The sequence below is a fragment of the Dendrobates tinctorius genome, unplaced genomic scaffold (assembly GCF_039654945.1).
Source record: "Dendrobates tinctorius isolate UK_male_01 unplaced genomic scaffold, ASM3965494v1 ptg000309l, whole genome shotgun sequence".
Taxonomy (NCBI): Eukaryota; Metazoa; Chordata; class Amphibia; order Anura; family Dendrobatidae; genus Dendrobates; species Dendrobates tinctorius.
In genome coordinates this window covers 3,428,366-3,455,033 of record NW_027361976.1, presented here as the reverse complement: position 1 = coordinate 3,455,033, position 26,668 = coordinate 3,428,366, and the positions used below count along the sequence as shown (strand labels likewise).

The following is a 26,668-nucleotide window of genomic DNA, read 5'->3' as shown; positions in this document are numbered from 1 at the left end:
CCTGCATCCCCCTCTTTACTATATCGCCTGCCCTGCCAGCGCCATTACTATAGGGACTTGGATCCCTCTCTAGCTGTTGTCCCTGTGGGGTCATGAGGGTCTCTCCCTGAGCTATAAGGGCCCTTGTCTGCCGCTTGGGGCTGGACGTTGCCTCCCTGTGTGACTGCAGGTCTGTGCTGCTCCTGGGACCCTGCAACCACCATCTGATAATTACACTCCGTATATAACGCTGTTTCAGGGGACTCCAGAGTGCACTGTTTCTGATACCCGGCTGTGCCCTATTGCTACTAAAATGAGTCGTTCCAAGGGGTCTGTGTCAGCTGAAAGGCTGAAGGAATATGCCAGAGTAGACTATGCTGAAGGCTCAAGATCTATTAAAAATAATCCCTCACAGGCTCAGCGTAAGAGCTGCCCCTCTGAGGGTGGGGAGGAGAGCGAGCAGGAGGAATTAACCCTTAAGCAGGCGTCTGAACAACTCATGCAGGCCATCTCCTTAACCAGGACGTCTCTGGGAAGATAGTGGACGTGTACACTAAGGTGGGATGCCTCCAACGAGATATGCAAGCCATGAAGGGCTGCATTACGGAGTTGGAGACGCGGGTATCCCGGGTAGAAGACACCATCACACCCATAGAAGCTAAAGTGGCAGGCTCCATGAACGCGTGGAGGCAAAAAGCAGATGACCTGGAGAATAGAATGCGTCGGAATAATATCCGAATTATTGGTCTACTGGAGCGTTCGGAAGGACAACACCCGGAGCAATTCCTAGAAGATTGGCTTAAAACCACTTTGGGTGACAAATTCTCCCCAATCTTTGCAGTGGAAAGGGCTCACAGAGTCCCTACTAGGCCTCTTCCTCCTGGAGCCCCAACTAGACCTTTTCTAGCGCGTCTCCTCAACTGCAGGGATAGAGACGTGGCTCTACGTCTGGTGCGGCAAAAGAGTCCTATCAAGTTCAACAATGCCACGATCTCGATTTTCCCAGATTTCTCTATGGAACTCCAGAAACTACGGGCGCAGTTTAGAGGTCAAAAGACATCTACGGGAGAGGAATGTTGTGTACTAGATGATTTACCCGGCCCGGCTCCGGGTGGTCCACGAGGCTTCTACTTTGTTTTTTACGGACCTAGCGGAGGCGGCGGAGTGGCTGCGGTCTCACGGAGGGTCTGCTGCAAAAGAATCCTAACGTATCTATTGCTAGTTGGTATTTTTCTATTAATCGGCTGATTGGAGCTTTACTCGAAAGCGTCCAGGTTACCAACAATACCGGACACTGGGCTCAATGATGGTATCCCCTTGTTTGTTTTGTGATGGGAGTACAGGACTCTGCTCCCACGTTGTTTGTTGTTTATTCACTTTGTTGTTTTTTTTCCGTAGTGGTTTTTGGCATTTTTTTTTTTAGGTAATGATCCTTGGTGGAGACGCACCTGACTAGGGATACAGCGTGGTGCGTGCAGAAGCCCTGGGTACAATGGTCTGCCCATACATTCCATACCAGCTACTCGAGAGGGGTCTCGCTGTTGGTACATAAAGTCATCAGATGGGAAGCAAGGGAGACTCGGAGGGATCCTGAGGGTCGTTTTATTTTCGGCCATGCATTGATATACACCAGGAAATATGTGCTCTTATGTATTTATAACCCCCCTCCGGCTCGTATATCCATTCTGCAGAAGGCAATGAGTTTTGCCCTTATTTACCCAGACGCAGATGTTATTTGTATGGGAGACTTTAATATGGTCATGAACAACTGCCTTGATAGATTGAGGTTGGATGATGGAGCGACTGGGGGGTCCTTTCCACCGACTACAACCCCGTTGTCACCATTTATGGGGGGTGGCGGGTGGTTGGATTTGTGGAGGGTGCGTCACCCTGAGTTAAGGGAGTATACTTGCCACTCATCCACTAAACGCTCTCAATCACGCATAGACTATATATTTGGTTCTAGCGGTCTGGCAATGTGGGTGATTGATACAGAGCATGGAAGTAGGGGGATCTCCAGACCATAGTCCAATCATCCTTAAACTCAATTATGGGCAAGTAAACAATGGGATAGCTTGGAAGTTGAATCCTTTCTGGTTAAAACTGATGGGGTCTCCTGACAGAACGATTGATCAGTTGAATTACTTCATCACGTCCCACCCGGAACCTCAAGATATTAATTTATTTTGGGATGCTCTTAAGGCATACCTGAGGGGCTGTTTGTCCTCCACGATCTCTTGTATTAAGCGGGTAACCTCAAGAAAGGATGACGAGGTGGAGCAACGACTGAAAGACGCAGAGGCAACATATATATCTAACCAAACCAGCGAGAACAGGATTGAGTGGCTGGCTGCCCAGAGGTTAAATACTCAACATGTGGATACTAAATCCAAGCGCAAACTATTCTTCACCCCTCAATCCTATTTCGAATTGGGGAACCAGACGGGCAAATTCTTGGCCTATCTGGTGCGCCAACATGGCACCTCTAATCCGATATTACTGATTCGCAGGGTGGACGGTACACTGGTGTCTTCGACCGAGGAGATTCTTGGCTGTTTTCAGGACTACTACAGGTCACTATATGAATCTAAAAGTGACTTTGACACTTTGAGGTGTTTAGACTATTTGTCAGATATATCATTCCCCACATTAGATTCTGAGCAGCGGGCCCTTATGGACGCTGTGTTCACCGCAGAGGAGATAGAAAATGCTATGACAGACATGGCTTCTGGGAAGGCCCCTGGACCTGATGGGTTCCCTATTGAATTATATAGGAAGTATCGGGATATATTGACTCCACTTTTGGTGAAGGTATTTCGGGGGAATATGGGAAGGGAATTCTATGCCTGAGTCCTTTTATGGGGCTAACATCATAGTGCTTCGGAAGGAGGGGAAGGACCCTTTGGAATGTGGATCCTATCGTCCCATTTCGTTAGTAAATGTGGACTATAAAATTTTCACCAAGATTCTAGCTACCAGACTGAATTCAATTATACTGAACCTCAGACATCCAGATCAAACGGGCTTTAGGGCCCTGTCACACATAGCGATCTCGCTAGCGAGATTGCTGCTGAGTCACAAGTTTTGTGACACAACAGCAATCTCACCAGCGAGATCGCTGTGTGTGACAGCGATCAGCGACCGGCCCCCCCTGCCGGTATGGCTGTAGGAAACCGCTTGGCATTTCTTTTGTTGCTGGTCTCCCTCTGGCCAGCACGCATCGCTGCGTGTGACAGGCGGGAGACGAGCGATCTGCTAGTAACTAATGTACACATCTGGTATCCAAGGGACGTGCATCCCTTAGATACCCAATGTGTACATTAGTTACCAGCGCGCTGATGCAGGGAGCTGGTAACTAACATACACATCGGGTATCTAAGGGACGCACGTCCCTTGGATACCTGATGTGTACGTTAGTTACCAGCTCCCTGCATCAGTGCGCTGGTAACTAACGAACACAGCGACGCCGCGCGCTCGGCGTCGCTGTGCTGATCGCTGGTGAAGCTGTCTGACAGCTCACCAGCGATCACATAGCAACTCACCAGCGATCCTGACACGTTGATATCGTTGTCGGGATAGCTGGTGAGTCGCTATGTGTGACTCCAGCTTTATGCCTGGTAAAAGTACTTCCATTAACATCAGAAGAGTCCAGTAAATAGTCCAATATAGCTCCCTGGTGCCAGACAACAGATGGGCATTAGCATCATTAGATGCTGCCAAGGCTTTTGACTCTCTTGAATGGCCTTTCCGCTCTGCATGTTTGCAGAGGTATGGCTTTGGCAATAAATTTATAACATGGATCAAAATATTATATATGAAACCTAAGGCCCGTATTATAATAAATAATTCTATATCTGAGTCTTTCGCATTGCATGGGGGAACCCGTCAGGGTTGCCCTCTTTCCCCGGCCCTCTTCGCCCTTGCGATTGAGGCACTAGCAATACGCATAAGGTCCTCCCCTAACATCCGAGGTATAGATATAGCAGGTCGGGTGGATACCATAGGCCTTTATGCCGATGATATGGTGATATTCTTGAATGATGTGGAAGAAACTTTGCCACAGGTGATATCCCTTATAGATAGATTCAGTAAATATTCTGGTTTACATATAAATTGGGAAAAGTCTGCCCTGTTTGGAGGGCATGTTTGGAGTAGAGTAGGAGGTTACGACTAGTTCTCATTTCAATGCCATAACACCCCCCCCTTGGATGTTCTGTTCAGAATATTTAGAAAACCGTGCAAACTAGTGACAGAAAGTAAATTACTTATTGTTGTAATTCTGCAGCCCAGATATGTACTGAGATTATGTGAAAAGCCCGGACAACCCCTTTAAACTGTCCACTTTACAAAGACCAAAGAAGGGAGGTGGTGCGGCGTTGCCAGATTTTTTCCTATACTACTTAGCTGGGCAGGCTAAAGCTTTAAGTAAATGGATGCCAGGTAATTGCCTCCCCAGTTCTGAAAGCCACTTGCTTCACGCTGCACAAGCGGATTGCCCATTAGGTTTCCTTGAGTTGGAAAAAACTAATGTTCCACGTCTGTTACCCCTGCTCCGGCTGGCACGATTAATATGGAGACAAATCAAGAACCTAATTGGGTTTATAGATTTTATAGCTGAAATGCCCCTGTGGAGTAATAACTATTTTCCGGAGTTACTGAATCACCCATCCATCGCTTTTTGGACTCAGTATGGCGTCTCTTCAATGGGAGACTTGTATGACCAGGGGACCTTAAAGTCTTTTGAACAATTACAGGTCACACATGATATTCCGAGATCTCAATTTTTTTGCTCTCTGCAGCTGAGATCGGCTCTTCAATCACATAGGATAGGGATAGGGGTGTGGACCGTACTATTTCATCTTTACCTCTGATAGGAATTCTTAATTCGCAGGGTCCCCAGGGTCTCGTCTCATATCCTCTTTGTATACGTACATGCTATCAGTAGGGGCAGAATCGGCCATAAGCTCTATTAAGAAGTGGGAACGGCTCATCCCTGATACGCAAAGAGAGGAATGGGAGGAGATTCTGGAATCTCCGATTGGTGTATCACCATCTATTAATAACAGAATGATACAATTATATATAATAAATCAATCATATTTGACTCCGATGCGGCTTTTTAGGATGGGTCGGCTTCAATCATCAGAATGTATGCGATGTCACTCGCCAGATGCTGATTTTATTCATATGGTGTGGCAATGTCCCACTATCCTACATTACTGGAAAGAGGTGACTACACTACTGACATCCCTGGTGCAGGCCCCTATCCCTCTAGAGCCATTGGTCTGCTTGTTTGGGGTATGGGAGGAGGAGACTTGGGATCGCTATACTGGAGTCTTCCTGCGCGAGACGCTGTTTATGGCTCGGAAGGTGCTGGCATTGCGGTGGATGGGGGGTTCATGTCCTTCCCATAGATTCTGGATCGAGTTGGTAAATTCGATTGTTCAATATGAGCGCACGTTATACCAAAATAGGGGATGTCCGGGTAAATTTGAAAAAATTTGGGAGAGGTGGAATTCCTCTCATCTTACTTTGCAAGGCTGAGACATCACACGCGACATAATACGATAAAGGAGACCAGGCTGCGGAAATAGTAGATACTAGTTGATATAGTGGTAGTTGTAGTTTAGGAATTTTAGCTAGATTTTACTGCTGCATCATAATACGACAAGGTTTGTGAAATTGGATTGATATACATGCTGGAAAATGCATAGGCAATTATCCTTTATGTATGCTTGGAAGGATATGTACATATTACCTTGTTTATCTATAAGGCCTGTTTCACACTTCCGTTTTTTCAAATCCGTCAAAATCCGTTGGTTTCCGTAAAAAAACGGATCCGCCATTTTTTTGCAGGATCCGGTTTTTTTGTCCCATAGACTTCCATTAGTGGTTACCGCGGATCCGTCAAAAAAAGGATCCGTTTTTTTTAAAACGGATCCGTTTGCATCAGTTTCCGTCAAAAAAACGGAAACGGATCCGTTTGGCGGACACAAAAACGGAAGTGTGAAACAGGCCTAAGAGTGTGCAATTTCTTTGTATTATATTTAACAATGGACGGAAACATGTGTGCTATGTATAATGCTTTCTATCATAAGCCATTGTGTATGTTGTACATTCTTTGTGTCCTGAGGTTCAATAAACGAATTTATAAAAAAAAAAAAAAAACACCTTGGGGGTGAAAAGGGGTTAATACTTTTACTTTTTTTTTTTCAGTTGTTGAAGAAAAAATGTTTTTGATGGCACCTTCCCTTTTAAGAATAAGTGCACATGTACAGTATTTGCAGGAGAAATTTATGCATCTCTTAGCAGAAAAAAACACTGCGTAAAAATTGGATACGTTTTGACGCTTTGTTTTTTTTTGCAGATTTTTTCCCTGCTCCTTAGTATGGGTGAATAATGAAAAAATGACTTGCTGCAGATTTAGATCTGCTGCAAATCATCAAGGAAAGAATAAGACTATGTTCAAATGTTGCACTTTTTTCAGCCGGGTTTTTTTTATATGCAAATTTTCAGCTGTGTTTTACAGTACCAGCAAAGTCTGAGATTTCAGAAATTTCATGCACACAACTTGATTTTTTTTTTGTCCTCAGTACTTAGTGAAATGCTGTGGTTTGCCTCTTTTTGTCCCGTTGATGGGAGATGCTGTCCAAATACTCATAGTAACATAGTAAGGATGAAAAGACATTAGTCCATCCAGTTCAGCCTATAAAATTCTGTCAGAATAAATCCCCAGATCTACGTCCTTCTAAAGAACCTAACAATAACTGTAAAATACAATATTGTTACGCTCCAGGAAGACATCCAGGCCTCTCTTGAACCCTTCGACTGGGTTCACCATCACCACCTCCTCAGGCAGGGAATTCCAGATTCTCACTGCCCTAACAGTAAAGAATCCTCTGCTATGTTGATGGAAAAACCTTCTCTCCTCCAGACGCAGAGAATGCCCCCTTGTGACCGTTACCTTCCTTGGTATAAACAGATCCTCGGAGAGATATTTGTATTGTCCCCTTATATACTTATACATGGTTATTAGATCGCCCCTCAGTCGTCTTTTTTCTAGACTAAATAATCCTAATTTTGCTAATCTCTCTGGGTATTGTAGTTCCCCCATCCCCTTTATTAATTTTGTTGCCCTCCTTTGTACCCACTCTAGTTCCATTATATCCTTCCTGACCACCGGTGCCCAAAACTGTACACAGTACTCCATGTGCGGTCTAACCAGAGATTTGTACAGAGGCAGTATAATGCTCTCATCATGTGTATCCAGACTTCTTTTAATGCACCCCATGATCCTGTTTGCCTTGGCAGTCGCTGCCTGGCACTGGCTGCTCCAGGTAAGTTTATCATTAACTAGGATCCCCAAGTCCTTCTCCATGTCAGATTTACCCAGTGGTTTACCGTTCAGTGTGTAATGATGATATTGATTCCTTCTTCCCATGTGTATAACCTTACATTTATCATTGTTAAACTGCATCTGCCACCTTTCGGCCCAAGTTCCCAATTTATCCAGATGCATCTGTAGCAGAATACGATCTTCTCTTGTATTGACTGCTTTACATAGTTTTGTATCATATCGATATTTTACTGTGCAAACCTTCTACCAGATCGTTAATAAATATGTTGAAGAGAATAGGTCCTAACACCGACCCCTGCGGTACCCCACTGGTCACAGCGACCCAGTTAGAGAATATATCATTTATAACCACCCTCTGCTTTCTATCACTAAGCCAGTTACTTACCCATTTACACACATTTTCCCCCAGACCCAGCATTCTCATTTTGTGTACCAACCTATTGTGTGGCCCGGTATCAAACGCTTTGGAAAAATCAAGACATACCACATCCAATGACTCACCTTGGTCCAGTCTATAGCTTATCTCTTCATAAAAACTGATTAGATTGGTTTGACAGGAGCGATTCCTCATAAACCCATGCTGATATAGAGTTAAACAGTTATTCTCATTGAGATTATCCAGAATAACATCCCTCAGAAACCCTTCAAATATTTTACCAATAATAGAGGTTAGACTTTACTGGCCTATAATTTCCAGGTTCACTTTTAGAGCCCTTTTTGAATATTGGTACCACATGTGCTATGCGCCAGTCCTGTGGAACAGACCCCGTCGCTATAGTGTCTCTAAATATAAGAAATAATGGTTTGTCTATTACATTACTTAGTTCTCTTAGTACTCGTGGGTGTATGCCATCCGGACCCGGAGAGTTATCTATTTTAATCTTATTTAGCCGGTTTTGCACCACTTCTTGCGTTATATTGGTGACCATTAATATAGGGTTTTCTTTGTCTCTCGACATTTCACCTAGCATTTCATTTTCCACCGTGAATACCGTGGAGAAGAAGGTGTTTAATATATTTAGTTTTTTCCTCATCATCTACAACCATTCTTTCCTCACAATTTTTTAATGGGCCTACACTTTCACTTTTGATTCTTTTACTATTGATATAGTTGAAGAACAGCTTGGGATTAGTTTTACTCTCCTTAGCAATGTGCTTCCGTTTCCTTTTTTGCAGCTTTAATTATTTTTTTTGGTAAAGAATTTTTCTCCTTACAGTTTATTCGAGCTTCAACGGTGCCATCCTGCTTTAGTAGTTTAAATGGTTTCTTTTTACTGTTAATTGCCCCTCTAAGGCTAGTTTCACACTTGCTTTTTTTTGCAGCGCGTTTTTCCCGCAAAAAAACGCATTGAAAAAACGCATACAAAAGCATACAACTGCTGCGTTTTTTTTCAAGCATTTTTATGAGCATGCATGAAAAAAACGCAGCGTTTTTATGCGTTTGTATGCGTTTTTAGTGCGTTTTTACCGCGTTTGCGGTTTTTTCCAACATTAGGTGGCCCCTCACACTAACCCAAACCATGACTTTACTAACCCTAACCCTGACCCTAACCCTTAACCAAACCATACTTAACCCTAACCCAAACCCTAAACCCTAACTAACCCTGACCCTAACCCTGACCCTAACCCTTAACCAAACCATACTTAACCCTAACCCAAACCCTAAACCCTAACCCTGACCCTAACCCTTAACCAAACCATACTTAACCCTAACCCAAACTCTAAACCCTAACTGACCCTAACCCTGACCCTAACCCTTAACCCTAACCCTGACCCTAACCCTTAACCAAACCATACTTAACCCTAACCCAAACCCTAACTAACCTTAACCCTAACCCTGACCCTAACCCTTAACCAAACCATACTTAACCCTAACCCTGACCCTAACCCTTAACCAAACCATACTTAACCCTAACCCTGACCCTAACCCTTAACCAAACCATACTTAACCCTAACCCTAACCCTGACCCTAACCCTTAACCAAACCATACTTAACCCTAACCCTAACCCTAAACCCCCTTAACTAACCCTAACTCTAACCCAAACCCCTAAATTCCATGGTTAACAAAAAAAAACGCATGTGCAAAAAAACGCATACATGAGCATGCCAGTGCGCACGTATGCGCATCCATAGGCTATAATGGCCATTTTTAGCGCAAACCGTGCGCATACGTGCGCATGCGCTTTTTTGCAGGGCCAAAAAATGCAACATGCTGCGTCTGGAAAATACAAACGCACACCCAAAAAAAACGCAGCGCATGAAAATCGCATACGTGCGCTTACCAGCGCGCAGGTATGCGCACCCATGTTAAATATAGGGGAAAAAACGCATGCGCACGTATGCGTTTTTTTCCAGCGCAAAAAAACGCAAATGTGAAACCAGCCTTACTTCTTTGTTTAGCCACATTGGGTTTTTCCTGTTTCTTGTCCTTTTATTCCCACAAGGTATAAACCGCTTACAGTGCCCATTTGGGATGTTCTTAAACATTTCCCATTTATTAGCTGAATTCTTATTTCTGAGGACATTGTCCCAGTCAACCAGATTAAGGGCATCTCTAAGCTGGTCAAACTTTGCCTTCCTAAAGTTCAGTGTTTTTGTGACTCCCTGACATGTCCCCCTAGCAGAAGACAAGTGAAACTGCACAATATTGTGGTCACTATTTCCTAGATGCCCGACAACCTGCAGATTTGTTATTCTGTGAGGTCTGTTAGATAGTTAGATAGTATTAGGTCTAAAAGTGCTGCTCCTCTGGTTGGATTCTGCACCAGTTGTGAAAGATAATTATTCTTGGCTATTAGCAGAAACCTGTTGCCTTTGTGGGTTTCGCAGGTCTCTGTTTCCCAGTTAATATCCGGGTAGTTAAAGTCCCCCATAACAAGGACCTCATTATGGGTTGCAGCTTCATCTATCTGCCTTAGTAGTAAACTTGCTATGATTTCTGTTATATTTGGGGGTTTGTAACAGACCCCAAAGAGAATTTTGTCACCATTTTTTCCCTCCATGTATTTAGACCCATATGGACTCGACACTCCTGACTAGGATTAATGTGCCAATCCCCTGATGAATCAAATGCTTGAAGAAACGCATCGGGAGGTACATAGGGTCAGTCCAGGGCTGACTAGTGACAGGGCAAGCTGTGGTCTGCCCTTGTAAGGGTGGGAGTTATGGGGTACCAGGGTCAGCCAAAATAATAGGGCTTGACAGGGACTGTACTGGGACCCAGACTCCTTGAATTGCAGGAAAGAAAAAGTGAAGACCTACAAATGGTGAGATTGTTCCTTTTTTTTGTTCTTTATATCCTGTAAGAAATGATATATGGCAGAAAAATCTTTTTTGATATGGTGACTACTATAAGGTAGATATAAATAGCTCAGTTTATTCCCCATGATGAGGCACTGGGCTTGATATTGTTCTATATAATATATGCTTCACAGATGATTACATGTGATTTAAACATCTTAATGCCTACTCCTTATATCTGACAGAGAGTTATTGGTTATATCTTCCCAAACAAGGAGTTGTAAAACTTAATTTTGTTAGTTTTGTGATGGTGCACTATTCACTTTGATTTTATAGAGGTTGTGGAACTCTTTTTAGAAGTCTAAAGGCCCCGTCACACTAAGCGACTTACCAGCGATCCCGACACCGATATCAAGGTGTCAGGATCGATAGTCAGTCGCTATGTGATCGCTGGTGAGCTGTCACACAGCTTCACCAGCGATCAGCACAGCGATGCCGAGCGCCCGGCATCGCTGGCCATCGCTGTAAAAAATAGAATCAAAATAAAAAATATTGTTATTCTCACCTTCCGACGTCCTGTTCAGCCATCCCGCCTCTCTCCACGCTCTGGTCCCAGTGATCCTTTGCACGAATGACCGCGAGATGTCACGGTCTCGAGGGATAACAAAGTCTCGCGGTCATTCGTGCAAAGGATTACTGGGACCGGAGCGTGGAGAGAGGCCGGATGGCTGAACGGGACGTCGGAAGGTGAGAATAACTATATTTTTATTTTTTGTATTTTTTACACCTGATCGCTGGTCTCCCGCCTGTCACACACAGCAATGCGTGCTGGCCAGCGGGAGACCAGCGACCAAAGAAATGTCCAGAGATTTCTTCCAGCGATCAGTGATACCGGCAGGGGGGCCGCTCGCTGATCGCTGTCACACAGCCATCTCGCTGGTGAGATCACTGTTACATCACAAAAGTTGTGACTCAGCAGCGATCTCGCTACCGAGATCGCTTACTGAGACGGAGCCTTAACTGGTAAAGGTTATGTTTTAAAACCACATTCTTTTTCTTTGCTATTATACTTGTTTTTTTGTGGTAAAAACGTTGAAGGAGTTATTATAATTTTATCTCTGGCTAAAACTCTAATACTGTGGTTTTGCAAAATGCAGCATGTCACTTTTTGCAGTGTTTTTCACCCATTGAAAGCAATGGGTAGTGCAAGAACCGCTGAACAAATGCAGGTATCAGGTTTTGCTGCATTTTTTTTTTTTTTTTTATTTTGGTGCCAAAACCTGAAAGTTGAATCAGACTTTTTTTTTTGTATTCACTAAACTTTACTAGCATACACAAGAAACAAATGTTCCCTGACAAAAATGCAGCACAAAACGCAACAAAAACTAAGCAAAACCTGTTTTATTTTTTAAGCAAGTTTCTTACTGCCTAAATCTCTTATCCTTCTCTTCATTCCTCTAATACCTTCCTAGGAACCAGACAATTTTTGTTCCCACTGTAGCTTTTTGCTATTACACTAATTTTAAACTTTATTGTTACATAAATTGAGATGGAATATAGCCGCCTAGTATGAAGTAATGATGTATTATTACATAGACAGATTATCTAATATCTGGTCAGTAGTACATGCAGTAGATACAGGCATTACTTGATTCCTATGACTTTTGCATGAGCAGTAAATGTCAGAGGACACAGGATGTCCCTGTGACTTCAGGGCTTCAGCTCAGGGAATTAATTCTCTAATCCCTCACTGCCCCTGAGGTAACATCAGAGCTTGGCCACTAGATGGGGCTAGTGGAAAAGAATGTTATGTGGCGTTCCCAGTGCCCTTGACAGCTGTTCCCTGGAGGCTCAGAGAAAGTGATTGGCAGAAAGGAAAAGAATTTTAAAGATACAAATATTAGGTAAATGTATTTCATGGCAAACTTTTATTTTGATCTCGCTGAACACTAGTGCAGGGTATTGCTGTTTATATGTAAACTGAAACTCCATTGAGACCACCCAGTGCATCCATATAATGTACAGATGCGTATTCCTATGTTACAACGACATGTAACTTAATGTTGACTCTGCAGGGGTATCCGGAGTGTGCTACAAACATGGCAATATAAGGAAATCTGTTATGGAGGTGAGCATGTTCTATGTATTGTACTGACGTCTTTGTGGATGACACTTTGGCCTTCAGGGAAGCAAATAGTGAAGACCATTTTGTAGAAGTGAAAGTTTACACGCCGGGAACTAAAAGTGAGCTGTGCCCCCTCTTCCTCCTGTGAGTGATGCGTATCCATGAACTAAAATCCTCTGGAACGGCGGCCTCCGACTTGTGGCTCTCCAGATGTTGGAGAAACTGCAATTCCCAGCAAGCGAAGAGTTAAAGAGCCGCATGATGGATATCAGAGAGAAAGATGATACCGCTACAATATTTATGCATCCAGGGCGTGCTGAACCCTGCACACGTGACCGCTGTATACAATCAAACAGTGTAGTCACATATACGTTGCGTTGGCCTGTCATCACTACTTGGACAACTTCATGTCATACACCATGCTTAGCTCCCATAAAATAATAAAGCTTATACTCTCCTCCCGTGCCAGCGCCGTTTTCGTGGTGTCGGCACGCTCACTCCCGTGCTGTTGTTGTGACACCAGCGCGCAATCAGTGCTGTTGAATAGAGCAGGAAGAGGAAATCCAAGATCAGCTGCAGCCCGGACTTCCTCTTCATGATCAGTTTGTCTGAGGACAGTGACTCCAGTGGGCACCAAGGTCACATGTCACAACAACCACATGCGAGTCCCGGGACTGCGAGTGCCTAACCTACAGGAATGGAGCTGGCACTGGAAGGGAGTACAGGTTTTATTTTATCTGCACCAAATATTTTAATTAAGGAGTTGTACAAGTAGTGGCCAACCCCTTAATTTAGGTAATTGTCCTGCTGTTTACCAGGTTAATTTTGTTTTGAATTTTTTCACCTTTCCTTTATTTCTGTGCGTTTTTTTTTTTTTTTAAGAAAAATCTTACCCAGTCGTATTTATTGCTGCTTTTGTTTATGTACTTTTAAGATGAATATCCATCTGGATATTGCATGTTCTATTTGGGACTATGTGGCTCATTAGTGAGATATCCTTGTGATGAGTGAAACCGTTTACAAACATTTTGCAGAAGCTGTAACATTTCACAAATGTCTACACAAGCCTTCTGGGAATGTAAACCAGTCGGGACTTTGGCCATGACAGTCTATGTACGGATCACCACTCCTGACAAATAGATCAGTGATTACAGAAGTGACCAGCATTCATAGTCAGTATATTAAGGATGGGTGCTGGAAGTTACAGTAATTCTGTAATTTGGGCACACATGCTGTACCTGGTGAGATGAGCAATAAGTCTGTCATGAAATTCTGTAAGTCATTTTCCTAAAAATTCTCAAATCGCACTCTCTCAACATATCATGAATACTTGTAGTAGATCCGCCTCCATCTTTTACCATGTAGGATGGCCAGGGCTTCCGGCTGGACCTTTGAAAGTAGGCAGACTGGCCATGTCAAAAAAGCAGAGCGAACGGAGTCCATTTTGTCTCATTTTACTGAATGGATCTGTAGGTGCATTTTTGAATCCCGTTTTTCAGGGATTCAGGCAGAAGCCAGAAAAGTACAGCTGACCGCAATGTGAATTTAGTCATCGCAACTTGCCAAATTTCCAGGAACTGCAAGAAGCACTACATGGACTAGTATCCCTCGAATTGCTGCTATTCTCAAAGCCAAAGCAATCCCTACATGCTCTAGGATTAAGATTTACATTAAATGTGTGCTGCAGTATGTACGTGAATAAATGCCTCCATATGTATCATTTACAGGTCTGACCTGTCCATCTTGACTTTTACAAAGATATTACTAGTCTTGTCTCTGTAGAAGTTGTAGGTGGTTCCTCTGCAGCTAAAAGAAGTCATGTTCACCTTTGATCAGACTGTCAGCATGAACCTTACAACCCTGCTAAAGTATTGCAAAGTCGATGGAGGTGGAATGCAAAATGCAAAGAAACAATTCAAGTGTGTATTGGGTTCATAGGCTGCACAGTAACCATCAGGTCTACAACCATTAAATACATTTTCTACACATTATGTTTTTTCTAAAGCTGATCAAATGCTTCAAGGAGCACTCCAGTGTTTTTTTTTGTTTTGTTACTGCAGCTTACACTAACCTTTGGGAATGTGCACATAGTGCATGCAGTAACATACATACCCATCAAAACTTTCCTCCATTTGCAGCGCCGCTCCAGTCTTGTATCATGTGACTGCAGCTCTGACTTGCCGGCTCACACAGCAGACCGTTGGCTCCTTTTGTAATGGATGAGAGCCTTATTCTGAGTCTTCTAGATTTATACCGTCTTCTGTGTTGACTGATATCACTTTCTTAGTGTGACAAATTTTTAGCCTTGACTTATAAGTATGAAGCGTCTACCAAGCGGAAAATGTGAAAGCGCCTGTAAAATGATCCGTTCAATACTTTGAACCATTTGGAGTTTTTTGGAAACCTGAAGTGGTTAAAAGACGTTCATAAGTCTGAACATATGAACAGCAAGACGTTTTTAACTATAAATGTATATTTCCATTGCACTGGCGAACATAGACAGAAGAGGCCCCTCTTCAAGAACATTATACAGGCCCCTTTGCTGTCCAATAGCTCATCATAATGCATAGTTCCACATGTTTGGAGCTGGAAATGGTCCCCTGTGCAGCTGCACAGTTTGCATAATGATATGATATTTTACCCTGATCCATTTTCAACTTTTTTTTTTTTTTTTTTTTTTCTTTTTTATCAAAGCAGACTGAGTAAATCCCCCTGGGAAGTGTGAGAATCGTGTGGACACACCGTTATCAATGCTTTTGGAAAAGTTATTTTCTCCAATTCCCTCCACGACCGTACCACAGGAGGTTGCCTCCCCATCCTAATTGGGGACAGGAAACAGAGGTTAAGTAGCTCCCTACACCCCATCATCTATCTTCCAGTGTTTTCCAGTCCCTATGGGCATGAAGAGGTTACCTGTGGGGTGCTGTGGCTGGCGAGCAGTCACCACGGAAGCTTACCACCTGAGGATTAAGCTGGGCTGTAGAGGTCGGTCACGCAGTCTTCTTCCTCATTCAGCACCGCACCCTCAGGAGCAAGACCTCACTACTCTTCTGCGCCTCGAGGTAATGCTGAGTCGTGTCGGGGCTGGGATCCTCCTGTAGCTCCCCAGCCACAGTCTTCCTCCTTCCCTCCATGTCTGCGTGTGACACGCATGCAAGAGGCATCGGAAGTTCCCAGGATACTTTGCATGTGACGTCACTTCCGGGGGCATTCCAACGTGGAATGCATGGCATCTTGAGTTGGAAATTTGAATATGGACCACTGGTACTACAATCTAAATGGTCCCTGGGGCGGTTTTCTAAGAAGGAGTTGTCTTTCATTCCATTAGATGATGGCTCATTGAATCAGTCTTTGCCCTAGAAGAAGACCCTGATAGGAAGACACCTTAAGGTAGGACAAAAGGTCTTTGACTATGGTAGGTGTAGTGTTCCTTAGATCCTCGTATGCAGGGCCCAGTGTGAACCCAAACACAGTAAGAATTTCTGGTATGGGTAAGTTTTCACGCTCTTTGGGCAGGATCCATATTTAAGTTATCTCCCTCCCTTTTTTTTATTTTAGTGAGACAAGGATCCTGCACTGAGAGTGAGGGAGAAAACTACAAACTGCAAATATACCATCTGTAGTAATAGGCTCACTTTTAGGCTATTTGCCCACGTTGAGTTTAAATCCGGACACTGAAAACCGGACTCCTTCCCAGAAATCGTCCGTTTTTTTCAGCGCGACACGATTTTGCCGTGATTTTCGCGTGCGATATTCAAGCACTTTCCAAGCGATTTGAAGCATCGCTTGGAATGTGATTGACAGGTTGGTCACACTCGTCAAACATAGTGTTTGACAAGTGTGACCAGGTTTTTACTATTGAGGCCGCCTATGCGGCATCAATAGTAAAAGAAAGAATGTAAAAAATAATTAAAAAATAAAAAATCGGGGTATATTTACCTTCCGACGTCCCGCGCTGTCTCAGCGACGCTCCCGTTCCCAGCGATGCCTTGCGAGACCTGTGATGACGTTGGTCTCGCGTTGCTATAGCGATCTCACGAGACCGCTAGAGTCACGCGAGACTACGTCATCACAGGACCTTGCCGCAAGGCATTACTGAGAACGCTGAGTCCCGGGAAGGCAGCGCGGGACGTCGGAAGGTAAATATACCGATTTCTTTTTTTATTTTTTATTTTTATTTTTTTTTTTACAGGGGTATGGTACCCAGGGCCTGGAGGACACTCTCCTCCACACCGTGGGTACCAACCGCACATGAGGCGCTTAACTTCGCGCATGGTGGGCATAGCCACATGCGGGAAGTCAGCGATTCTCATGCATTCCTATGGGTGCGGAATCGCGGCAATTCTTTGCGATTCTGCACAAAAGAATGAGCATGCTGCGATTTTTTTTCCGCGATGCGATACCGCCACGGAAAAAAGCGCAGCATTAGCACAGCATGTGCGGAATGCCATAGGAATGCATGGGGTGCGTTCTGTACACGACTTTTAAACGTTTTCTCGCTGAAAATCGCGGCAAAAAACGCTTAAAAATCGCATCGTGGGCACACAGCCTAACCCATAAAAAAAAAAACTATATGCCAGGGGTGTACAGAGAAAATAAGAGGCACAGCCTTCTCTTATGGAAGAAGTAAGGGGAATGGTACAGCAGGAGATTCTGTCTTCCCTAGTCTCCTCGCAATCCTTCCCTTAATCTGTTTCTATGGGCCCATTGTCAGTAAAATAGAGAAGTACAATCCTAGGGATAGTTCTGACTGAGGCAGATGTTACAATCTCGGATGAGTGACTAGAAGGAGTGTTAAAAGGGTATTCCCAGTTTCAAAATGCTATCCCAATATGAGGTAGGTGTAGTAATAATATATTAGCAAATACCTCCAATTAGAAACGTAGTATAGTTTTTTATATTCGCTCTATCGCTTTCCTCATATGCAGACATTGCAGGACCTTAGGTATCCATTACATTACGTCCCCTAGCACCTAGCTATCACTTTATCAGTGGACGTAACCATGGATACCTAAGGTCCTGCAATGTCTGCACAATAAAGAAAGCTAAACGATACTACATTTCTAATTGGAGATATTTTGCTAATATTATTATTATTATTATTATTATTATTATTATTATTATTATTATTACACCTAACACACATACTGGGATAGGCTCTTGTAGATGGGAATACCCCTTTAAGCTCGAATTGAAACTTGGAGGATAAAAAGTATTACTTTTCTTCTGAGGATATGGAAGAACTGTTGTCAGCTGGGATGTACTATGGAGGTAGAGCAAGAGAAGACTACTCAAACTGTTCAGGACAAGATGTTTTGGAGGCCTGAAATGAAAATAGAAGTTGGTTTTCCCTATTCATGATAATATACAGAGTTTAATACTGGATGAATGGGAGCTTCCAGAGAAACTAGTGTTCCAGGAGAAATGAAGGCGAGATTTCCATTGGAAGACATAGCCAAATGTTGGCCCAAGATTCCAAAAGTAGATATCCAGGTTGCCAGATTGGCAAAGAAGTCGACTCTACCATTTGAAGGTTCTACTCAACTCAAAGATTCAATGGACCAGTGAAGCAGCAGATATTTCCAAGACTTCCTTATTTTCTGAAGACTAATGTCGTTTCAACTTGTGTTTTTGAGGAAGTGGTTCACATCCTCCAGAAAAGCAGGAAGCAGTTACAAATTCTATCTTTTTTAAAACTTGGAAGACCTTCAAGTTATGGTAGGGATGCCTTCCTCTGTATCCTTTCCATCCGGATATTGCCAAAATATTGTATTTCTTACAGGAGTGCTTGTTGAAAGGGTTAAAACCTAGCAGATCTAGGTGTCGGCCTTAAGCTCCTGTTTCAATTGAAATCTGGCGGATCACTGATGGATAAAGAGACTTATGACAGCCGCCTCTCAGATGCATCCGAGAAGATCCAATGGAAACCCATCGTGAGATTTGAATATTGTACCTAAAGGGGTTTTCCTACGAACAAAAGTACGATATATTTTACGCAATAGATCTTGGAATAATAATTCCCACAATTGGATGTGTTTAAATGAAATGTTCCTGTGCTGAGAGAAAATCTTATTAATGTGCCCCTGCTGTGTAATGGCTGTGTCTGACCATGCAGAAACATGGTCTGATGATACAGCTCCTGAGCAGAGAGAACACAAAAGAGTATACAGACATTACAGCATAGGGTCACAGCTGATTCTTTGAGGTAGAATATTTCACTGCCGGTTTTTAAGCAATGTTTTACTTAAAGCCCCCGTCTCACATAGCGGGATCGCTGAAGCGATTTTGTGACGCAACAGCTACCTTGCTACATGTAACACGCAGCGGCAACCCCCCCCCCCCCCTGCTGGATATCGCTGATCATGCTCGAATGTCCTGGGCCATTTTATGTTGTCGGCGTCCCGCTGGCCAGCGTGCATCGCTGTGTTTGACCTGACAAGCGACCTCGTTGGCGGCGCAGAACTCAGGGACGCAAGCGTGAGTCGTCAGCTGCTGTGCACACAGCAGGGGCACATTTATAAGATTTTCTCTCAGCACAGGAACATTTCATTGACAAGGTACCAACGACCGGCGAGGATCGCTGGATGGTTGCTGCGTCGCTGAAGAGATCTGCCTGTTTGGCAGCTTACTAGCGACCATTTAGCGACGCACCAGCAATTCTTACCAGGTCGTATTGTTGTCGGGATCGCTGGTGCATCGCCGTCATTTGCGATCCTGTGTTGTAATGTTTGTATATCTCCCCCCCGCTCAGTACCTGTGATACAATCAGAACATGGTCAGACACAGCCATTGTATAACCGTCCCCCCCACCCCCCCCCGCTCACTACCAGTGGTACAATCAGAACATGGTCAGACACAGGCAATTGTATACCTCAACCCCCCCCCCCCCCCCCCGCTCAGTACCTGTGGTATAATCAGAACATGGTCAGACACAGCCATTGTATACCTTCCCCCCCCACTGCTCAGTACCTGTGGTATAATCAGAACATGGTCAGACACAGCCATTACACAGTAGGGGCACATTTATGAGATTATCTCAGCACAAGAACATTTTATTTACACATCCAACTATAGAAGTTTAGTATTCCAAGATCTATTAATTAAAATATACTGTACTTTTGTTTGTGAGAAAACCCTTTTAAGAGTCTAACCATGCTTCCCTTCGAACCGATATCCTTAATTCACATAGATAAACTGTCATGGATAGTGACATTTCTAGTCGCCTTAATGGCTAGAAGGGTAAGTGAAATCCAGGGTTGCCTGATGGGCCCTCTCTATCTAAAGATCTTTGAGGATAGGATAGTTCTCCAGCTAGACCTATCATTCTTGCCTTAAAGTCACAACAGACTTTCATGTGTCTCAGCACATAGTCCTCCCTCCCTTTTGTCAGAATCCAACAAATATCAGAGCAGAAGAATTCCATGCTTTGGATGTCATGAGGACTTTTCTCTGCTAGTCACTATAGACTAAGGTCTGGAGAAAAGATCCGAATCTCTTTATACAATACCATGGCCCCAACAAAGGGAGTATGATCTAAAAAGTGCATTAGCAAACTGTATTTAGAAGGCGATCAGTGAATCCTAAGAGCCAGAATTTATCTCCTCCAGAGTTGCTGAAAGCTCATTCCATCAGAGCCATGACTGTGTCTCCTGGGCAGACAGCAAATCTGTGCCTCCATCAGCAAATCTGCAGAGCGGCTACCTAGTTCTCACTCCAAGGCACATTATAGGTTAATTTGAGGTCAGATGGGGAATAGGCCTCTGGATGGAAAAGTCCTTCATGCAATAGCCCCTTCCCCAGCATTATTCTTTGGTATTGCTCCTGTGGTGCTGTTATGGAGGGGATTGGGGAAAATAGAATTCTACTTACCGATAATTCGGTTTCTAAGACCCTCCACAATAGCACAGGCAGTTTCCTGCCCTTTTTGTTCTTTTATAATTATTCCTTGGTGTTAAATATTTGAAGCATTCATTCTGGTGTGGTCCTGTTAGGAAAAACACCTAAGAATAGATGATGGGGAAGGGCTATTAAAAATCTTTTTTTCCTGTCCCCAATTAGAATGGGGAGGCAACCTCCTGTTGTGCTGTCATGGAGGGTCTTGCCTGTTAGGGCCCCGTCACACATAGCGACGCACCAGCGATCCCCACAACGATATGACCTTGTCCGGATCGCTGATGTGTCGCTACATGATCGCTAGTGAGCTGCCAAACAGGCAGCTTCACCAGCGATCAGCACCAGCGACATGCGGGTAACATGCAACGCACGTCGCTTAGACCTCTTTCACACTTCCGTTTTTTGGGTCAGTTGCAATCCGTGAAAAAAATGCAAAAGATGGATCCGTTTCCGTTGTGATACAACGTATGCCACCGGACAAATGTTTTGACGGATCCGCTGAAGTCGGAAGTTTAAGGGGAACGCAGCCTGGAAAAGGAGAGAGACCAGAACGGGATTTGGGGTTAAATTTCTGGACAGGAAATTCTTCCAGGCATGCTCAGTGTGAAAAAGCGGATCCGTGGCCACTCAAGCGGACAGCAAAATTTTGCAAAACGGTGGATTTTGACTGATGGAAACAAACGGAAGTATGAAACGGGCCTTAGTTACCCACTGTGTACCTTGATTACCAGTGTGCTGGTGCAGGGAGCTGGTAACCAAGGTACACATCGGGTTTCTAAGCGGCGCACGGCACTTAGAAACCCGATGTGTACCTTAGTTACCAGCGCCAGCTCGCTGATCGCTCGTCTCCCGCATGCCACACGCAGCGATGCGTGCTAGCGAGCGGGAGACCAGCGATCAAAAAAATGTCCTGGCCATTCCAGGACTATCAGCGATACCCGGCAGGGGGGCGGTCGCTGGTAAGTGTCACACACAGCGATCTCGCTGGTGAGATCGCTGTTGCGTCACAAAACTTGTGACTCAGCAGCGATCTAGCTAGCGAGATCGCTGTGTGTGACGGGGGCTTAAGTGTATTTTTTTTTTTTTTTTTTTTTACCTTCAAGTCATCCTATTTGGACACGTTTGAATTACAGCCTTTTTCAGATATGAATTGTGCTTGTAGGGGTCAGAAAATCACAGTGCATCACGGACCAAATCTGCTGTATCATACCTCACCTAATTTTACTTCCTACTTTCTTACACTGGTTTCACACTAGCGTTTTATCGCGCACTAACGGGCGCACGCGCAATGTTCCCCTATCTAACATGGCAGGCACAGGGTCTTGCGATTGCATGCGCTCATCAGCGTTTACTTGCGCTGCGCATGTTCCAAGTGTGCGCCCAGAGGCACCGTACGCTACATGTTGCATTTTTTGTTCCGCCTAGGTCGTTAAAAAAATCGTGCGCACGGTACGCGCAAAAAATAGCATTAGTGTATGGGGTCGCTGGCGTGCGCTTGGATGCGCGCACGTCAGCGCTTTTTGCGAGCACGCGATTTGAGAAAACAATGTCTAGACACTTGTTTAAACCTCCCCCTAAACAAGCAACATTGTTTGGGAGGAGTGTTGATAAGAAGGTGTCTTCAGGGCCAGACCAATACTCTACAGACAGCCTTGCAGAGACCAGACAAGAACATAGAAGAGCCTTCCAAGTGTGGATTCAAGCTTCAGCTGCCAAAATGTGAGTATTCTTCAACATAATGTCTGTGTGTCCTGTACAATTTATTATGTACTAATGTATTTTTTGTTTAAATTTCAGCATGTCTTCTTTTGGATCGGCCTATTCGCCATCTCGGCAAGAACTGGCCCAAGCTGATCGTGAAGTGAGAATCTTGCAGCCTTTGGGTAAGTATAGCTGCTGCCTCTAGAAATGTCTAATAATTTTTTTTTTTTCTTTTCAGACATCGGAAACGGGCAGTGAAGGTGAAGTGCGGGAGCCGTCTGAGCGGGAGCAAGCTAGCTAAGTCGCGGCGAGGAGACGCAATGTAAGTATATAGTCTTTCAATTTTTTTTTTTTTTTTTCTATCTTTATTTTCATCTTCTATCTTGCTTCTTCTCTGTTTCTTTTTCTATATTTTTAATTCTCCAAAATTACAAAGATTCTAATTTTTTTTGTTTTTTTTCTAGGTACCACAACGGGATGACGAAGACGTTTACATCGACAATGAGCACCTGATCTGCCGCGTATCCCGTTGTGGGACAGCCGTGACCAGCAGTACAAAGACACAGTGGTGACCCGGCAGCTCTGGAATGAGGTGGCCGCAGCGATGATGGATGGCTGGGACAGCGCCTCTCCAACTTCAAAAAGGGCGTTCAGTAAGTATAAAGCTGATCTGTGATGCTGCATTTATTCTTGTTCCTGATGGTAGTGGTGTGTTTGTTGCAAGATATATTCTTGCATCAAACACACGAATGCCTTCTGGAAAAACAGTGATTGCTTTGTGTATTGAACTGCTGTCTTGAATCTGGTTTTATTTTTGGTCCTGATGGTAGTGGTGTGTTTGTACACCAATGCCTTCTGGAAAAGCTTTGTGTATTGAACTGCTATCTTGAATCTGGTTTTATTTTTGGTCCTGATGGTAGTGGTGTGTTTGTGGCAAGATATATTCTTGCATCAAACACACCAATGCCTTCTGGAAAAACAGTGATTGCTTTGTGTATTGAACTGCAGTATTGATCCTGCTTTCACTCTTGCTCCTGATGATACTGTTGTGTTTGCTGCTAGATATATTCTAGCAGGAAACATAAGTGTCCTCAGGATCAACAGTGACTGCATTGTGTATAGAATTATTTTGTGATGCCGCATTGACTGTTTGCAAAGTTCTATCAGGTGTGTGTGCTGATAATTATGTTGCCTTCAGTGCATTGTATAACGTTTTTTCTTTGTTTTTCCAACAGTGAACAAAGTCCGCACACGTTGGCGCTCGATGAAGGACCGCTTCAACACTGATGTTCGTGCTGAGGGACAGGTTCATAGTGGTTCAGCGGCAAGGCGCAGAAGAAAGTACCGCTATCATCGCGAGTTGGCTTTCCTGAGACCGGTCCTTGCTACCAGAGCGTAAGTATAATTTTTTTTTTTTTTTTTTTTTATTACTATGTGCTTTTTTTATTCCACAGCTGATGCTTCTTGTAAATGCATGATAGTAATGTTTTCCCTTTCTTTCCACAGCACTTGGAGCAGCACCCTGCAACCTGTCCCAGGAGCGGTCCTTCATCGGTCGACCTCGGACCCGTCCCAGCCATCCGACAGCCAGGAAACAGCTTGCAGGTCAGCAACATGGACAGCTGGTGACCAGGAAGCTGGTCAAGCAGGTGTTCCCCTTTCCCAGGTCTCTGCCACTGGTTATGCGGGCACTACCCGCCAGCGGCAGAGGGCCTTGGAAAGGAATGTCTTGCCCGAGTTTATGCACTTGAGCGAGGCCTTTCATGCCAGCCTCAAGTCGCTGTCCGACAGAGTGGAAGGCGATTTTTCACTCATGGAACGTGGTTTTAACCACATGGAAAACCGCTTCCACTCTGTCGACCAGCACTTCGAGCGTCTGGAGGCCGACCTCAACAGACCAGCGCACCATTTTTTTAGTAAAATTGAAAAGGGCATGGCGGTACACCTTAGTCCTGAGCAACAGCTGAGTGTGTTGCAGGCCTGCAACACTGCTTACTTGCAGGCTATGCAGCAGAATCGGTATGTGCAGCAGTCAGTGGTGTCATTTCCAACAGCGCCACTGCTGACTCGCTACACCTCCCTACCGACTTCTCCTGCATACTACTGCACAGCCACCTGCATTCCCAGCAAAGCCGGACACCACTACACCACCCCAAGTCCGAGTGCTGCTGGACACTCCTTCGCCACCACCACTATAGGAAGCGCTGCTTCTGTATGGAGCACCGCCACTGCACCACCTGCTTGGAGCACCGCCACCACAGAACCTGCTTGGGCCACCGACACCTATTCTTATGTTCAGAGCACCGCCACCATTTCCCCTTCTAGGAGCACCACCACTCAACATCAAAGGAGCCCCGCCACGACGCCTCCTCAAAGGAGCCCCGCCACGACGCCTCCTCAAAGGAGCCCCGCCACGACGCCTCCTCAAAGGAGCCCCGCCACGACGCCTCCTCAAAGGAGCCCCGCCACGACGCCTCCTCAAAGGAGCCCCGCCACGACGCCTCCTCAAAGGAGCCCCGCCACGACGCCTCCTCAAAGGAGCCCCGCCACGACGCCTCCTCAAAGGAGCCCCGCCACGACTTTGTCTCCAAGGATCACCGCCACTTCTTTGAGCACCAACACGAGTTTGTCTCCTCGTATCACCTCCACCGCCGCCACTTCTAGGAGCACCGACACAACTTTATCTCCTTCTAGGAGCACCGCCACTGCCACCATAGAGCATCAGAGGGGTGACCCACATTCCCTCTTTTTCAGGTCAACGCCATGGTCCACCAGCTCAAGGAGGTCGAGCAAAGTAAGGCGGTCACACGGTGGAAGTCGGTCCAGTCAGGATACTCCTGCGCCAAAGAAAAAAAAACAAGACTTTGTGTGTCCATCCACCCTCTCCTCCTAATGTGTCTCAACTTGCCACCATGTCATTCCAGAGGCCCCTTCTCCTAGAACCCCTTCCTCAACTTCCAGCCGTTCCTCGTCTCTCCACATCCCCAAAGTATCCCAATCTTCCCCCAAACGTCATTCATAATAAAATCCTTTCTTTATTTCTTCAAAAAAAAAAAAATGCAATTCTGCTTTCAAAAAATATGGTTTGATTACTGTGTCAATTGCCGAATAGACACACTGCGCCGTACACACACTGCACCATACACTTAGTGTTTTTGACACCAGATATCTCCATTACTGAGACATGTTTCTTGTATCAGTCTTGGACATATGTGTTATCAAAAACAATCTATATGACTTGTATTTTCCACACCATTCTCTACATTCTTCTAATATTGCACAGACTGGATCGAGCAGGGTTCCCCAACTCCAGTCCTCAAGGTCCAACAAAAGATCATGTAAGGAATTCCGTTTTTTGGCTCATGTGAAGCAGTTATCGCCGGAGCAATGGAATTCCTTACAACATTATCTGTTGGTGACCCTTGAGGACTGGAGTTGGGGAACCGTCTCGATTCATTCTGTGCAATATTACAAGAATGTAGAAACTGGTGTGGAAAATACAAGTCCTATAGATTTGTTTTTTTGACAACACATATGTCCAAGACTGACACAAGAAACATGTCTCAGTAATGGAGATAGATTTGTTTTTTTTGACACCAGATATCTCCATTACTGAGACATGTTTCTTGTGTCAGTCTTGGACATATGTGTTGTCAAAAAAACAAATCTATAGGACTTGTATTTTCCACACCAGTTTCTACATTCTTGTAATATTGCACAGAATGAATCGAGACGGTTCCCCAACTCCAGTCCTCAAGGGTCACCAACAGATAATGTTGTAAGGAATTCCATTGCTCCGGCGATAACTGCTTCACATGAGCCTTCGGAATTCCTTACATGATCTTTTGTTGGACCTTTGAGGACTGGAGTTGGGGAACCCTGCTCGATCCAGTCTGTGCAATATTAGAAGAATGTAGAGAATGGTGTGGAAAATACAAGTCATATAGATTGTTTTTGATAACACATATGTCCAAGACTGACACAAGAAACATGTCTCAGTAATGGAGATATCTGGTGTCAAAAAAAACAAATCTATGTTACTTGTATTTTCATCACCAGTCTCTTCAGTCATATAATATTGCACAGACTGAATCGAGCAGGGTTCCCCAACTCCAGTCCTCAAGGCCAACCAACAAATCATGTTTTAAGGAATTACATTACTCCGGTGATATCTGCTTCACCCGAGCCAAAAAAAAGGAAATCCTTAAAACATGATCTGTTGGTGAACCGTGAGGACTAGATTTTGGAAACCCTGGCATAGAAGATGGTGTTGAGTGCAAGGCATATCTATTGTTACCTTGCCTATATTTTTTTTTTTTTTTTTTTTGTTGCCATCATCATTTAACTATTTTTGAGACAAAGCAAGGGGATT

General features: G+C 44.4%; 2 protein-coding genes across 2 annotated transcripts in view; both read left to right on the top strand.

Annotated features, from left to right (window-relative positions):
* Nucleotides 1–26,668, top strand: part of SLC25A43 (solute carrier family 25 member 43) — a 125,633-nt gene that overhangs the window by 49,173 nt on the left and 49,792 nt on the right. The window lies entirely within an intron of this gene.
* LOC141073649 (uncharacterized) lies at nucleotides 23,166–25,646 on the top strand. The gene is made up of 2 exons (XM_073560968.1): nucleotides 23,166–23,691; nucleotides 23,803–25,646. Exons 1-2 carry the CDS (start codon nucleotides 23,561–23,563, stop codon nucleotides 25,187–25,189), a joined length of 1,518 nt encoding a protein of 505 aa, XP_073417069.1. The 5' UTR covers nucleotides 23,166–23,560; the 3' UTR covers nucleotides 25,190–25,646.

Bases quoted from the DNA above. Each gene is read 5' to 3' on its own strand.
- LOC141073649 (XM_073560968.1), top strand. From the start codon at position 23,561: ATGAAGGACCGCTTCAACACTGATGTTCGTGCTGAGGGACAGGTTCAT. The intron at 23,692-23,802 runs GTAAGTATAATT...TTCTTTCCACAG, and splicing joins CCGGTCCTTGCTACCAGAGC to CACTTGGAGCAGCACCCTGC.